The 16019-nt window shown below is 54.2% G+C and overlaps 1 protein-coding gene across 3 annotated transcripts in view; it reads left to right on the top strand.

Moving 5' to 3' along the window:
• Window positions 1-16019, top strand: part of ARNT2 (aryl hydrocarbon receptor nuclear translocator 2) — a gene marked incomplete at both ends in the record, with an annotated part of 194707 nt that overhangs the window by 156774 nt on the left and 21914 nt on the right. For all 3 annotated transcript variants that reach the window (XM_082838443.1, XM_082838442.1, XM_082838441.1), the window contains 3 exons: window positions 3309-3460; window positions 13715-13787; window positions 15086-15209. In XM_082838443.1, coding sequence (XP_082694569.1) covers window positions 3309-3460; window positions 13715-13787; window positions 15086-15209 — 349 coding nt within the window. The remainder of the gene's footprint in view (window positions 1-3308; window positions 3461-13714; window positions 13788-15085; window positions 15210-16019) is intronic.

The following is a 16019-nucleotide window of genomic DNA, read 5'->3' as shown; positions in this document are numbered from 1 at the left end:
GAAGTCAGATGAAAGAGTGGAACCCAGTGCGATTTAAGACAGGTTCCTTCTTCTCTCTGCTCAGATGCCTTCAGTGGTGACGGTGGTAGCAGTGGTGGTGGTGATGAGTAAGGCTGTTCTCAGGAAGAGCTGGGCTAGGCTGGGTTTATGCCTGGCCTTTGTGATCTAGGACACTAGCATCGCACCTGAATAAGGCGCAGTTGAACATACCAGCCTGGCCTCCAGGCCTCGACTGTGATACCCACAGTGCCTTAACATGCCTAGTCTCATCCCCCATCGCACCTCAGGTCTCCCCGCCCCCAAACATCTGCTCACGCTGCGCCTTCTGCCAGGAGAGCCCTCCCCAGAAGGCGCAGTGTGTTCACTTGCCAACATTTTACCCAAACCCATCTCCCTCCGGGAACCCTTTCTGGATCCTGAGAAAGGCTGTCTCCTCGACTTGCTGGTAACCTGATCTTGATCTCAGGTGGCCTCGGCCTGCAGCAGCTTGAAGCAGGGCTTCCGGTTCCCGGCCAGAGATTGAGGTCAGGTCGCGGCAGTGAGAGCACCAAATCCTAGCCACTAGACCAGTGGCCAGTGACAAGGCCCTGGCCCTTCAGCTTTGCAGAAAAGAATCCCACAAAGACAGAAAGTAGTGAAACAAGTAAAATGTTCATTAGGAAAAAGAATATGTGTGGATAGACACACGGGCGGGCTCAGAGAGAGAATCACTTATAGGGGGCATTTCTTCCCGTTTCCTTTGTCCAGTCACCTTGCTTTGCCCGGTTCTGAGTCCATATTAGATTTATCTCAGGGTCCTCCCATGTGTGCACACATCTCTTAGCCAAGGTGGATTCTAGTGAAGAGGCCTACGGGTAGGTTGACATCACCTACTACGGGGTGGCTCCCCTTTCCTTTTTGACCTCCAAGGAGCCTTTCTGCAGTGTGTAGTCGGGAAGGTCTCCTTGCCTTCGAGGATGAGGAATATGTGGTCTTTTATCTCTTATCTGGGTGGGGCCCAGCTCGTCTCTCGCTGCTGCAATTTTGGAGTGTCTGCCCACAGCGGGGCAAACTCCAGCCGCTGAGCCTGGGACCCATCTATCTCCTGCCTCAATCTTATGTTTCTGTAGTGGTATTTGCTCTCTCTGAGTTACAGTTACCCATGCCCCTGCCCTGCCTGTGCAAGGTGAGAAGCTCTTTGGGGACAAGTGTTCTGTCTCAGCTATAGTGATTCAAGAAAAGACAAGGGCACAGGGGTCAGGTAGACCCGGGATCCCATCCTGTCTCTGCCCCTCCTTAGTCATAAGGCTTTGGCAGGGTAGTTAACTCCTTTGAGGCTCAGTTTCCAGTAACATAAAATACTGCTGTGAGGACTGCGTGAGGTAACACGCACAAGATGCTTGCCCGTCGGCCCCGAGGCGGGTGCAGGGCCGCACCCCCTCCCCCGGCTCTTTAGCCGCAGCTCCAAGGGCGGAGCTTGCACACGCCGTGCCTTGGGAGTGTTTGTTACATGGAGTTAAAAAATTTCACACCATCTCAGGCATCCCGCTTAGAGGAAACATGAAAAGTTTCCATCCACGAGCTTCAGAGCGTGGAAGACGTGGTCTCACGACGGGGGCGCTGCCTGTGTCCTGTGTGCTTTGTGCAGACTCAGAGGAGGACCCCTCAGAACATCGACCTGAGGGGCGCATGGCCTTGACCTCTGGCCAGCTTCCTGTGGGGGCTGCAGGCCGGCTGGCAGGCACCCCCGAGCGCCCGGCCTGGCCTCGCCACACGGCTAGGCTTCCTCACGTGAGGTGTCGGGAAGGGTCTCCCCTCCTTGCGCTTTTGGTCTAGTTTCTTTATCACGTGGACTTTCCCACCAGGGAGCCCAGCACCCTCAGGTTTCATCTCATCCTTCTCCCCAGGGGTGGTGCAGAGAGAGGATGGCCACCCCGGCTGCATCAGCCCAGGGCACAGGGCCAAAGACGCATCAGGTCGGCTCAGGAAATGTGCTCGAGGGGCCTGCTCTGTGCCGGGCCCTGGGCTGAGGCTGGGGGAGACTCGGTGACCGAGGGGTCCCTGCCCCCAGACTGGTTACGGACGTCCAACCTGGAATACAGCACAAGTGCCTCCCCGACCCCCAGGACCAGGTCCCTGTTCTCATCTCTGGTCACGCTATGGTCTGCAGTCGGGCCGGCCCGCTGCCCAGCGCCTGGGGCCTTCCCATCCCGAAGGCCAGGAGGGGGCACTCCTGTTTGCCTTGCTTTGTCCTGGGTGCGTGAGCACAGCCAGGCCCAGACGCACCAGCCATCTGTGTCCTTCCTCCTCGTGTTCCTGCTTCAGCCGAGAACTGCCCCTGAGAACGGCTGCTTTCTGCACCTGCGCCCGCCCGCCCCCGCATCTCCGGGTTTCTGTGTGTGGTAGATCGTGTGTGTCTGCACAGAGCAGGACAGCCAGCCGTGTGTCCGCTGAAACGCGCTCGTGGTTGGGAAGCAAGATCTTGGTTCCTGTCCCAGCTTTTCCACCAGAGTTGTCCGATCTTGGGCAACTTATTTTATTTCTATGACACTCAGCGTTATCCTCTGTAAATAGTAAAGCCCACCTCACCTAGTTCTTGTGAGGGTTTACGTTTGGAAGTATTCTGGAAGCCATACTGCAACATAAAAGAAATCGTAGAGGGACTTCCCTGGCAGTCCAGTGATTAAGACTCCACGCTTCCACTGCAGGGAGCACGGGTTTGATCCCTGGTCAGGGAACTAAGATCCTTCGTGCCACATAGCACAGCCAAAAAAAAAAAAAAAAAAAAAGGGTAATAATAGATACATGCATACAAAGAGATAATGCATAGAAATTAGTTATTTTATTTTATCTCCTCCCAGAGAGTATATTTAATCCAATCTACAATGTTAAACAGCGTTTAAGAATTTCTTAATGAGAGGTATGAATACAATGTCACGCCATAGCTGAGTATGAGAGCCTTACTTCACGGGAGCACTGTCACCAAACCCAGAGCGCCCTAGCAGCCAAGGCAAAAAGGGAAACCCTCCAGCTTGCAGAGTTCTCATGATCTGATTTGCAAACGCTGAAACGTTCTGATATCAAATGGTCATTGACTAGTTGGTTTCTCACACGGTGGCGACAGAACAACCTAAATGCAGTGCCCTGCCTCACGGGGGAAGTGGACAGAGGGCTCCCGTCAGGTGACTGCTCTCTCCCACCCCCACCCTCCCTCCGTGCCTGTCTTTGGCTACGATGCTCCTGTCCTGAGCTCCCGCTGGCTGCCTCCCCCTCCTCTGTCTGGCACCATCCTTCCTCCTGCTGACTTCCTTCTCCAAATGTTTGCTCAGGTGGTGAAGCTGAAAGGCCAAGTGCTGTCGGTCATGTATCGATTCCGCACCAAGAACCGGGAGTGGGTGTTAATCCGCACCAGCAGCTTCACCTTCCAGAACCCCTATTCTGATGAGATCGAGTACATCATCTGCACCAACACCAATGTCAAGTACGTACCTTCCCCTCCCGGGACCCCCTTCTCAATTCCCTCCTGAGATGTGAGACCCCAGCGCTGAGCGATGACCCCCATGGCCCTCCCGCTCCGTCAGCACAGTCGGTTCGAGGTGCTCTGGTTTCCCATGCTGTTTTCTCTGCAGAGCCCAGCAGGGCAGAGCTGGGGGCTTCCTCGTGCCTCCGCCGTGTACCTGCCGCCTGACCTGGTTTCGTGGTCCTGCTGAAGCCAGGGGCAGAGGAGTGAGGCTGAGCCTCTTGGCAGCGCTAGGGTGTCGGGGCAGGCGGCGTGGGGATTGGTGTGCCCGGGACACGTGGTTTCTCTTCTGCCTGATCACTGGCGCCGTCCTCCCAAGATCTTTGCTGGCGTCACCACCACTGTGTCCCACGCAGGTTAACACACAGACCCGAGCTCCGGTCTTGGCCCCCTGACTTCCCAGCCATGTGATCTTGACTGCTGTGTCCCCTCATTCCTCACGTGTGGAAGGGGTGATAACACCTCCCTCTCAGGTTCCCGTGAGGATTAGATGAGGTCCGGCTCCTAGTTACAGGCGGGTCATGCCTCCTCTCCGGATTTCCTCTCGAGGAAATAGAAGTCCAGAGAACCAACAGGAACAAAGGCAAAATGATGTTGAGATGTGTGGCAGGAATTGCAGCCTTCAGGGGCATGCGATGAGCTGACTGGTGAAACTGTCACCGTGGCTCCCCGTACCAGTCAGTGCACTGCCGTCCTCCACTTTCCCAGGTCCGACACTGAGTCCGTGGAGTCTGTTCCCACCCTAGCCACCTCCCATCCTCATCTGCTAACAGCCCCCCCGGGCACTGATGCCTCCGGACACTCACTGTGACCTCCTGGCCTCCCTCAGGGCTCTCCGTTGCCATATCCCAGCTCCCTGGGTTTGGGGGTTCCCATCTGCATCCCACAAAGCAGCCTCCTTTCCAGGCAGCACCCTCAGTGTCTCGGCTTTGGCCCAGCTCCTGGGCCACAAGGCACAGAGCTTGACAGGTGGGTCCACACAAGATCCCTCAGAGGACAGGTGACCTGGGTTTCAATCCCAGCTCCCACCTGGGCAAGTCACCTGCTCTGTTGAAGCCTCAGTTGCCCATCTGTAAAATGGGGAGAATAACAGAACACCCCCCCCCCCCGCCTCGGATCCTGCACGTAGACGGGGTGTGTGAATCGCCCTGGCGGAGCAGCAGCCCTGGGCAGTGGGGTCTGCAGCAGTCAGCACCGATGCTCTGGAGGCGGAGTAGCAGCCCTGGGCGGTGGGGTCTGCAGCAGTCAGCACCAATGCTCTGGAGGCGGAGTAGCAGCCCTGGGCGGTGGGGTCTGCAGTAGTTAGCACCAATGCTCTGGAGGCGGAGTAGCAGCCCTGGGCGGTGGGGTCTGCAGCAGTTAGCACCAATGCTCTGGAGGCGGAGTAGCAGCCTTGGGCGGTGGGGTCTGCAGCAGTCAGCACCGATGCTCTGGAGGCGGCGGCAACCCCTCTGCCACCTGCCGCGGCTGCTTGGGTTTCTTGGCTTGTTCTCTACGGGCTGCCCCAGATCCGCTAAGTGCGCGCTTCCTTCGAACCCTGCGCACATCATGTTGCCTTCCAGCGAACAGAGAAGCCAGGGCCCTCGGCGTTCATGTGGGGGTCTGTCTCCATCCCCTCCACTCCTGCTCTGCTGGCTTCTCCCTCCAGGGCCAAGCCCTCCATTTGCTTTCTAGCTCCCAGGGCATCCTCTGTCTCCCGTGGCCCCTGGGTTCTCGTCCAGTCCCGCCACAGCCTCCCTCCCAGGCCCTCACCTAGCCACGTGGCTTCCTGATCTTGGAAGAACCCTGTCTTGCCAATCCTCCTTGCTTTCCTCCCAGCTGGCCCTGCCACCTGTCTGTACTGGAGCCCCCTCACCATGCATCTCTTCTTGACCCCCGAGAGCCTGGCTGTGGCACCCAGCTCCACTAACTTGCTTTCCCAGCAGCCACCAGGAACCCCATCAATAACTCGTTCTCACTGGTCATTCTTCCCAGACTGTCTGGCCAACTCCTCTTTTTGTCTTTTCCTTTTTTTATTTTAATATAAATTAATTTATATATTTATTTATTTTGGGCTGCATTGGGTCTTTGTTGCTACGCGTGGGCTTTCTCTAGTTGCGGCGAGCAGGGGCTGCTCTTTATTGCGGTGCATGGGCTTCTCATTGTCGTGGCTCTCCTTGTTGCAGAGCGCAGGCTCTAGGCTCATGGGCTTCAGTAGTTGTGGCTCGCAGGCTCTAGAGTGCAGGCTCAGTAGTTGTGGCGCATGGGCTCCGTAGTTGTGGCTCGTGGGCTCTAGAGCGCAGGCTCAGTAGTTGTGGTGCATGGGCTCAGTAGTTGTGGCTCGCGGGCTCTAGAGCACAGGCTCAGGAGTTGTGGTGCATAGGCTCAGTAGTTGTGGCTCGATGGCTCTAGAGTGCAGGCTCAGGAGTTGTGGTGCATGGGCTCAGTAGTTGTGGCTCGCGGGCTCTAGAGCGCAGGCTCAGTAGTTGTGGCGCATGGGCTTTGTTGCTCCTCGGCATGTGGCATCTTCCCGCACCAGGGCTCGAACCCAACTTCCCTGAATTGGCAGGCAGATTCTTAACCACTGCACCACCAGGGAAGTCCCAACTCCTCTTTCTTTACATCTTATCCCTCGGCTAACTTGATTCTGATTCTTCTTACACCTCCATATTCTAGTCAGGACTTTGCTGGTGGTGAGAATAACAGGAGGAAATATAGCTGTAGATCCAGGTATGCAAAAAGATAATGCTATTATGTTTTAATAACTGACTTTGTCTAGTCACTGCTTGGTAAACTCAGTCAAATGGAGGGGTTTTTGCTTCTCCCACTTCCCCCGACCTGGGCAGGAGAGGGAGCCGAGCGGCACCCGCTAGTGCCAGGTCTATGTCCCGCCCTGGCCTTGGGGAAAATGGTGAATCTCAAGAAACAGGAGGAAGAGTCAGACAGGCAGGGCTCAGGATCCCATGGCTCCTTCTTCATTCCACAGAGGGGATGTGGAGGAGAGACACAGGCCTGACCTCCAGGAGCTCCTAGGGTGAAGGTAACAGGTGTGCTCCTTGACCTGGAGCCAGGGACGGGCAGTGGGAGCCCCGGGGGACGAGGCTGAAGTGAGCGAGAGAGCAACAGACCTGCTCGGCATCTGTTCAAGCTACAGCTCACCTGCAGGCTCCCCCTGCCTGTCCCGGCCCCTCTCCAGCCCCGCCAGCTGCCTGTGCCCGAAGCCGTGGAAACGGGCAGGCCGGCCACGCATTCTGAGCCGTGGGCACTCTCCTAGAACGTTCACTCTCTTTTTTTTTTTTTTGCGATACGCGGGCCTCTCACTGTTGTGGCCTCTCCTGTTGCGGAGCACAGGCTCCAGATGCGCAGGCTCAGCGGCCATGGCTCACGGGCCCAGCCGCTCCGCGGCATGTGGGATCTTCCCGGACCGGGGCACGAACCCGTGTCCCCTGCATCGGCAGGCGGGCTCTCAACCGCTGCGCCACCAGGGAAGCCCCCACCCTCTTGATGCCCACCTGTTGACTGGCTCTTAGCGCAAGGTGCCTCCTGCTACGATCCTGTCCCTCTTCTCTTCCATTCATCCCTGCCTGCCTCCCTGCCCCACGCCCGCCGCGAGTGTGGTGCCTGATGTCTGTGGCTTGCTGCGAGAGAACCTCTGAGGGTGTGGCAGGAACAGCCCACCTGTCACTGAACCTGCTCGAGTGCGGGCCTCCCTCTGCAGTGGAGAGCACGGTCCCAGGCTGGGGACCGGGCAGAGTCCTCTAGACTTAGGACAGAAGAACAGACTGAAGCTCCCTTTTTGGGGGTTTTGGTAGTTTTACCCTTTTCACCATTCATTCACTTCTAACATGAATACAGGCTTCAGCCGTCACGGTCGCGTGCCTTGTTGCGACTCAGTTCAACGCAGTGGGTAGTCACTGAGCACTGTGCCAGGAGTCCAGTAAACTCAGGACGCCTCTGTTCTGGTCTCTGCACCACCACCACCCCGCCCCCCCGGAAGGCTCCCATCACGTGGAGAGCGTGAGAAATAGGCAGCAGGAGGGAGGGACAGGTGAAAACGCCATCACGAGGGCACAGGGGAGACAGAGAACTCACGCTTCCACACAGGGCCTCCGAGAAAGCATCCCCAGCAGGTAGCGCTGCAGCGGAGCCTGGAAGGAAAGTGAAGCCCTTCCTCCTAAAAGCCGTCACAGGCAGAGGTTTTGATTACTTCCTGGAAGTCAGACATCGTTGACAAAACAGAACAGTCTGTCCCCGGGGGTGTCCCTACATCTCTTCTCAGGACGATTGCTCCTGGCAGCTCACTGAGGTTAGATGGGGTGACGATGTCCCTCGGCACATGGCCTCACACCAGAGGCCTGAACTATTATTGTCTGCTGGACCAAAAGGTCTTCAGTGGGTAAAGATGGTAGGAAATGTTTACTGTGAACAGTAGAGGGCAGTGACAACTGTCACGAGAACTGTCCGCCCTGCTTCACATGTGTGGCTAAACGTCGCCAGCAGTAGGCAGACTCGTTATGCAGAGGTCCTTACGTGCTCTGTGCTGGCAGGGCCGGGGGGAGTTGCAAACCCTGTTGCATTCAGGCAGGAGCATCGGAAAGAAACTCCCCAGGGAAATGGAGTGTTAATGGTTAGCATTTGAAGCTGCCGGAAAGAAGACCTCTTTGTCACCCTTGCCTATTTTCCTGGTACGTTGATGGAGGAAAATGGAGCGAAGTCCAGAAAACACAGACTCCCATTTCACACACTGGTGGCACAACTTTGAGACGTGCCCACGTCTTAGGGTCTAGCGATCGACACTGTTTCAGGTAGACAAGCCGTGGGCGTCTCGGTGCGGGAGTCATTCGCGCGACCCAGGGGCTGTGCTTTCCTTAGCGGGGACGGAAGGCAGCCCTTTGCATCTGCTGGGTCTGAGCCCTGTTTGTGCGACAGCCCCTTGCAAAGTCACTGTGGGTCTTCATAACCACAGCTGCGTGTTGTGCCCGTGTGTGTGTGTCCTTGAAACTCCACCACGCCCGTAGTCACGGTGGGCGTCTCAGGGCCCGCCGTCCAACCCCACGTCTTCAGGGACGGCTGTCTCAGGCCCAGCCCACCTGGCCGGTAGTTGGCAGGATGTGGGAGCAGGGAGTAAAGGGAAGCAAAGAAGACCTACAAGGAAGGTGTCACTCCTGGTCTCTGCAGAACTAAGAGAAGGGGAAGGGGCCACAACACCCTGTCACCAAGCCCCATCCTGGGACTTGTCTTGGGTCCTGCCCTCTCATCCACCTGCAACAGACAACCTGGCAGAGAACCGGCCCCCAGGTTCCGTCTGGGGTCCTCACTGGCCCTCCTTCTCCTCCTCTGCCCCTTCTCCGATGACCCCATCCTGGCCTTTGCCATCTCCTGGGTGAGCATCCGTCCTCCTTCCTGACCGGTTCCTCCTGCCTTCCATCCGGCCCCAGACGCCATCTCTCTAAAACCGCACTCACGCTGCGCCCTGTCCCTGATCAGAACAGTTCCAAAGCCCTTGACAGGCCCCAGAGTCCTTCACAATGGGCATGCAGACGGCGCTCAGTCAATGATGGGTGTTATTCGCCTCGCTCTGGTCAGCTGAGCTTGCCCAGCCCCTAGATGGCTCCAAGCTGGATTCCGGTTCCTCCCAGGGGTGCGGTCACACGCTGCCCCCGGATGCCCCCCTAATGGCTGGTTGCTCACTTACTCAGGCTGAGTAAAAGCCTCCATTCTGGGAGCGTCAGAGATAAACTGACAGCATCTGCCCAACATCCTGCGCCTTCCCGTGCAGGGAGGCCACACGGACAGGAAGCCTGGGCTTGATGGTTTCTAATCATCAGCTCTAGTCCCCCAGCTAATGGGCAGGGGGCAGGGGGCAGCGGTCGGAGGCAGCGGGAGCCCGGTTCCCTCAGGTCCCTCCCGTGCACTGTCAGTCAGCTTGCAGCCGAGCTGCCGTTTGTCTCCCTCTCTGGAATTTGCAAGCACACCAAGGTTTATTTTTATTCCGTGGCCGTGAAATGTCCGAGAAAGCTCCTTTGGCTTCTTCTCAGGATGGGGCGGCCTGCAGGTCAGCATTTCTTCCCCATGCACTCGGCTACGGAAGCGGAAACCAAAGGCCAGGACAGAGAATCTGATGTCCGGACCACAGGGGGAGTGAGGTTAGGATCCTTGGGGTTTGCCAGCCAAGCCTGAGACTTTATTTTCCTTCTACGGTGAAAGTTGCTTTCTGTGGTCTCAAAGCCCCCAGAGCAACAGAGCTGAGAACAAACTCCCATCGTAACACCTCAGGCCCTGACCACACTTCTGTGCAAATTAGAAGCCCATCTTCCCTGCATCGCAGACCAGCCCCAGGGTACACAGCAGGGTGAGTGGAGAGGTCTGGGTTTCTGCCCTGTTCACCCCACGGCCGGGCCCCAGGCACAGCAGCACAACTGCCCACTCACCAAGATTCTGTGCTTGGACTGGACACCAAGGCTGAGCCACAAGGTAGGAGTGGTCATTATTTCTTGGAAAAATGCTTGTGGGTTGAAGGTTGGGCCCTGGGAAACTTGTGAAAGGAAGAAAGGGTGGTCCACGGATTCCCGCCATGAAGGGGAGTTCACTGCTCCAAAAATCCCAAAGCACAGGTCTTTTCTTCTCTCCCACCTGGTGGCTCAAGGTGCTGTCTTGTGAGTCCCACAGCTCTGGAATGGGAGGCGTGACATGATGGTTCCTGTTACACCTGTGGGACAGAGTGCAGGGTCTGCAACCAGACAGACTTGGCTTTGAGTCCTGTGTGCACCACACAGAGCTGTGTCACTGAGCCTCAATTTCTTTATCTGTAAAATGGGACTTTTGCAGAGATGTGAAAACAGTAGCGAAGTACTGGCTCTGGGTACTACACTCAGATTTTAGAGGCCCTGCAAATGAAAGATGAGGGTGCCTTCAAGATGTAAATCAAAAGAAAAGAAAACGAAACTGTCAAGCAAGAATAAGAAAATATAGAAAGTTGTGATTTTTCTATTGATGATTATATCGATTCTTTAAAATGTTTTGAAATATCCCTTTTTTTGAAAATTATTTTTAGTGCTCCGGTTTCCTGGTGTTACAAGCATAGGCTTAGGCTGCCTGGTGGGCAGTCTCAGGAAGCTGGTTTTATTGTTAACCTTTTCCCTGGGCTCTCACACCAAGGTGGGAAGACATACTGTGTGCTCAGATAGAACCTCATTCTTCCCGTGCCGTGGCCTTAACTCAGCATACCGCAATTGCTTGCCACCTTGTCTGTTTTCCTCTGGAGGTCGTCAGCTCCCCAAGGGCAGAGACCACATAGGTTCTGAATCATTATCCTCTCTCCAGTGCCTGGCACAGAGCTTGGCGTAGATATTTCAGCACACTTCACTGAAGACATGGCTCACCCGGGCTTAGTTCCAAATAAACTATTCACTGGGTCCTCCAACTGGGGTCCTTTTCTAGGATGTCTTCCCTTACAGGGGACACACACGCCAGGGGCACCAAGTGAAAAGCACGGCTGGAGGAGTGAATAGTGTTCGGACTGTACATCTTTGAATGCTGAGAAAAAGAGTTGAGAAGCACAATTCAAGTTATTTTGTGTTTCTCCAGGGCAGAATTGGAACTCAAACTGGGAGTTGTAGGAAGGTAGATTTGGGCTGTTTTGGGGACAGACTTTTTATATTGTTTCTGTCTACAAATGGAGTAGCAAGCTCCCCAGGACAGTGGCAGTCGGGCAGAGACTGGCCAGTGGCCCATCTGAGATGATGTATCAGTACTAGGGACTGCTCCAGCTGGGGAGCTGGGGACCAGATCCCCTCTGTTCATTCCGTTCCTAGTTGCTGAGAATAGTCAGGAAAAGGAATGCTTCTGCACTTGGTGTTAGAAAGTCTCTTCGTTCTCAGTCTTCACCACCTACCAGCCTGGCGGTTGTGTTGCCGTTCGTGTTTGCCCTTTGAGACCTTGTTTCCACACTCCGCCGTGTTATGTGCCCGGGAAGGTCCAACATTGAACTCTATGGACGGGAAGGAGAGGGTTTCCAGTTGTCCGGCCAGTGGAGGGACAGGCTGCAGACAGTGGGGTGAGAGGAGGCCGGCCACCTCCCAAGGCGAGCGGAGGCTGCATCCGTCATCAGGCAGCTGCTCCCTGCCGGCTCCCCCTGCCCCTTCAGCCCGGGGGGAAGTTGGGCTTCCCCCCACTGCTGCCAGCCCAGGGGTTCTTCAGTATCCAAGCCGAGTCTCCCTTACCACCGTCCCACACCCGCCAAGTAACCCCTTCCCTACACCCTCTTTGATCACCCCTTCCAAGAGCGCCATCCAGTCTCTGCAGCCCGGTAGCCTCTCTGGGCCTCAGTTTCCTCACTTGTAAAGGGAGTTTCTAAAACATCTACCTCGAGGGTTAGCTCACGGTGAGGCTAACGTGAGTTGCGTGAGTGCAGAGCCGTAGCAGAGGGCTGGGGCAGATGCCGGCGTCTTTGCCCTCCCCCTGGCCCAACTACACCGCTCCTCCGAGGGGGGCCCTCCACATCCTGCTGATTGAGGTTGCAGTTATCCCACTGCGAGCTTGCGGTGGCCCCTCTGCAGGGACCTGCTCCCCTGACTGAGCCGATCCACACCAGCCCACCCCTCTGTTCCTCCCCGTGGAGTATCTAGTGAGCTCTCCGTGCACCTCATACCCCGAGTGAAGGCGGGGGGAATCTGTGAGCTGTCCCTCCAGGGGTCCTGCTACCTCCCTGTCCAGGGCGTGGCCAGGGATGAGAAAAGCTCGATGTCCAAAGATGTACAAAGGGACCCCCTAGGATCATTCTTGCCTTAAAATAGTGAAATAGTGAAAACGAAAATCTGTCCAATTAATGCAAGCACTTAAGATATTTTTTTCCATGTTCCAAATCTTGTTCACCCACATAGGACATAACGTTTGTAGCCGTAATCATAGCGTCCGTAACATTTCGTGCTGAACTTTTCCACACACTCTTATCACACCTTCTGGTGTTTCCAGGTGGTCTTCACAGTGGCCACTGCTGGTGACCGTGGAGGATTTCCTCAGCAAATTAATATACGTAGTTTACCAAGCCACTCCCCTATTATAGCCAGCTTTACGTGGATAGCTCTTGTTTCCTGCCCCTGAATCATTTCCTTAGCAGAAACCCCAGCAGCAGGGCGACCACCTGGAAGGGAAGGGCGTGACCCTGGCCGTACCTCCTAATGGGGTCGCCGTACTGCTTTCCAAGAAGATTGCGTCCACACACGCTTCTCCTACAGAGTGTGAGCTGAGTGGTTTCAACACCCAGCCACCACACTAAGCATGTTTTTACTAACTTAGTAGGTGAAAAATTATACTTCGAGGTTATTTTAATTTGCACTTATTTTGTTTATTTTAGTGGTGAAAATGTTTCCCTAATTACTTGCTTGTTATACGTATATACATGTTATATGTATACATATTACATATTACATATTTGTTTATGCTTGAATGGTCTGTTCATGTCCTTTAAATTGATGAATGGGCAAGGGTGGGGGACTGATTTTTGTCAGTGATTTGCAAGTAAGTTTTTGTCTGACATCCTTGTTGGTGTTTAAGGGTCATCCTGCCCCTTTTTTAGGCTCTGAGCTGCAGGACTCACTGTGCCTTGAAAGTAACCCAGTTTCCATACTTTAAGACGTCAAGCAACCCTTCCCTCTATGTAGTCTTTTGGTTTCCCAAGTCAAGCAGCCCAGTACCGTGCAGAGAGCAGAGCAAGCCGGGTCAGACGCGTGAGGTCAGATCCTGGCTCTGTCGTGTCACAGCCACTTGCTGGTCAGCCAACTGGGACAACCGCTTGGCCTCTTTTGACTTCCATCTCTTCGTTTTAATGTGGGGTAAGGTAACCACTGCGAAAATTTAGCGTGAGACTTGGATGGGATGATGTCACCTCCTACCAGCTTACAGGGAAACAAGCATTGGCTGAAGCCAGCAGCATCGTTGGGCTTTTCTGAATTTTGCCTTAAATGTGTTTCTCTTTTAATGTTGGTGTCTTTTACCCTGCATAAAATGAAGTCATAAATCGAAACTTATTTCCTAAATATTGGCGGCCTACACTTGAAAGACAAGGCTTGGGGTCCTGATTTGGGACATAAAAATAATGAAATCAGTCATAACTGAGAACGGTTTAGAGATCCATCGGGCGCTGCCGTCTGTGCCCTTGGGGAGCGGGGACAGCTGTGGCTCTGCCCCGTCGGCACCACTTCTGTTCTTCGTGACTGCTGACTCCTTGTTTCCCAGGCAGCTTCAGCAGCAGCAGGCGGAATTGGAGGTGCACCAGAGAGACGGGTTGTCATCCTACGACTTACCGCAGGTGAATTTCTGGAAAGCGCGTTCCCAGTTGGAACTGTCTCCAACCAAAGGACTGCGGACTAAATCCAATCCTTAGCTTGAGCCCCTCCGCTCAAGAGGTGCTGTCTCTCCCTCTACCCACCCTGCAAAAAGCATTTTGGTCCCCGGAGTGGGGCGGGGGGTCGGCTGTGACTCTTCCATGCAGAGCCGAGCCGAGCCATGAAGAGTGTAAGACAGGAAGCGCTAGGAGACGCGGTCAGCCAGCACAGTAAGTGCCCTACATACGAACCGTCAAGCTGCGAGCTTTCAAAGATGCGAACGTGCATTCGCACGTCCAGTCACGGAAGTTAGCTCACGTGTCTGGCGTACATTGTCACACGCGTGCGTCCTCTACAAGTGACTGTGCTTTTGTGTACTTTACAGTACTGTAGAGAGGACAGTAGTACAGTACCTTTATTTCAAGCCCAGGATGTCCGGAAGCAAGCGTAAAAGCAGCAGTGACGTAGCTGGTACTACTGTACTTTCCAAGGTACTGTACTGTAAGATTAAAACGGTCTTCTTTATGTTTTGTTTGTTTTTTATGTAGTATTTGTGTGAAAAGTAGGATAAACCTATTCCAGTACAGTACTATAGAACCGACTGTGTTAGTTGGGGACCTAGGCTAACTTTGTTGGACTTACAAACAAATTGGACTTAAGAACATGCTCTCGGAACAGAACTCGTTCGTATGTAGGGGACTTACTGGTACTGAGATGCAGAGGCTGTGTGGGAACTAGCCCTAACCCTAAGCCTAACCCTAACCCTAACCCTAACCCCAAGCCAGCACGGCTTTGAACTGTGTCAGCCCTGCAGCCTCCTCGCTGCTTCTCCCGCCTTTAGTCTGAGCCGCTCTGTTCTCAGCACACTTGTCCGGTCACAGCCTGTGTCTCCCACTTCACTGCCCTGTCCCCTTTCCTTCTCCCATCTCCCCAGGCCCCACTGCGGGAGAAACCGCAGCTTGTGTTGGTATTTGGCCTCTCTCTCCAATTAAACTTTATATTCACTTTTCCCGATATTTAGACTAGGTTGATTATTTTTATTTATCTCTCTCCAAGTGATCAGTGGGACTCCAGTGACCTTTCTGTGACCTCTCGTTCACACCCCCGCCCGTCCGTTCTTGGCTTTCCTGTACAGAAAAGCTCCTGCCCTACACAACACCGAAGGCTGAAACGCCAGCAGTTCTGAGGGAGGGGGATCTGGTGGAGGCAAACAGGTGACCTCTGGGAGCGCTTGCTCTGCACCTCACACGCAGGATGCTCTTGTGTTTTCATGTGCAAACAGGTTCCTGTCTCCAACCTACCAGCCGGGGTTCACGAGGCCGGGAAGTCTGTGGAAAAGGCAGACTCAATCTTTTCCCAGGAAAGAGATCCGCGGTTTGCCGAGATGTTTGCAGGAATCAGTGCATGTAAGTTTCCAAAGGATGCTGAGGTCGTGAGATTGTGGGGTTTATAGTTGCTGTCCAGCCATTTGGAGGCAGCCACCCTAGAGGGTGAATTTACAGCGACTTCTATAGGGTAGAAAAGTAGCACCAAATACAGGAGTTCCAGTGGATCCTCTCTACTCCTGGCCTCGCCTCTCATTTACCCGTTACCTGGGGCAACCAACCTGGAGCCTCTGACATCTCATCTTCAAAATTTGAGGAATTGGAATAAATGAGCTCTATTAATCATGGTAGAATTTAGTTTTATCAAGACAAAGACATGTCCCTATAAAAAACAAATATATCTTGGGACTTACCTGGTGGTGCAGTGGTTAAGAATCCGCCTGCCAATACAGGGGGCACGGGTTTGAGCCCCAGTCCGGGAAGATCCCACATGCTGTGGAGCAACTAAGCCCGTGCGCCACAACTACTGAGCCTGCACTCTAGAGCCCGTGAACCACAGCTATCGAGCCCACGTGCCACAACCACTGAAGCCTGCGCACCTAGAGCCCGTGCTCTGCAACAAGAGAAGCCACCGCAGTGAGCGCACTGCAACCAAGAGTAGCCCCCGCTCGCCACAACTAGAGAAAGCCCGCGCGCAGCAACGAAGACCCAACACAGCCAAAAATAAATAAATTTATTAAAAAAAAAGAATCTCAACTTAATCTCTAATGCAGAGAGGACCGCATTTTAAAATAAAAATATGCAGTAAAGAGGAACATAAAAATTATCCAGTATCCTACCACCCAGATTTAATCTTTTTTAACTTTTTAAAAGTCGTCCTTTTTGTCTTTT

The sequence above is a fragment of the Leucopleurus acutus genome, assembly GCF_964270905.1.
Source record: "Leucopleurus acutus genome assembly, chromosome: 1".
Classification (NCBI taxonomy): domain Eukaryota; kingdom Metazoa; phylum Chordata; class Mammalia; order Artiodactyla; family Delphinidae; genus Leucopleurus; species Leucopleurus acutus.
This window is presented reverse-complemented; position numbering and strand designations above follow the sequence as displayed.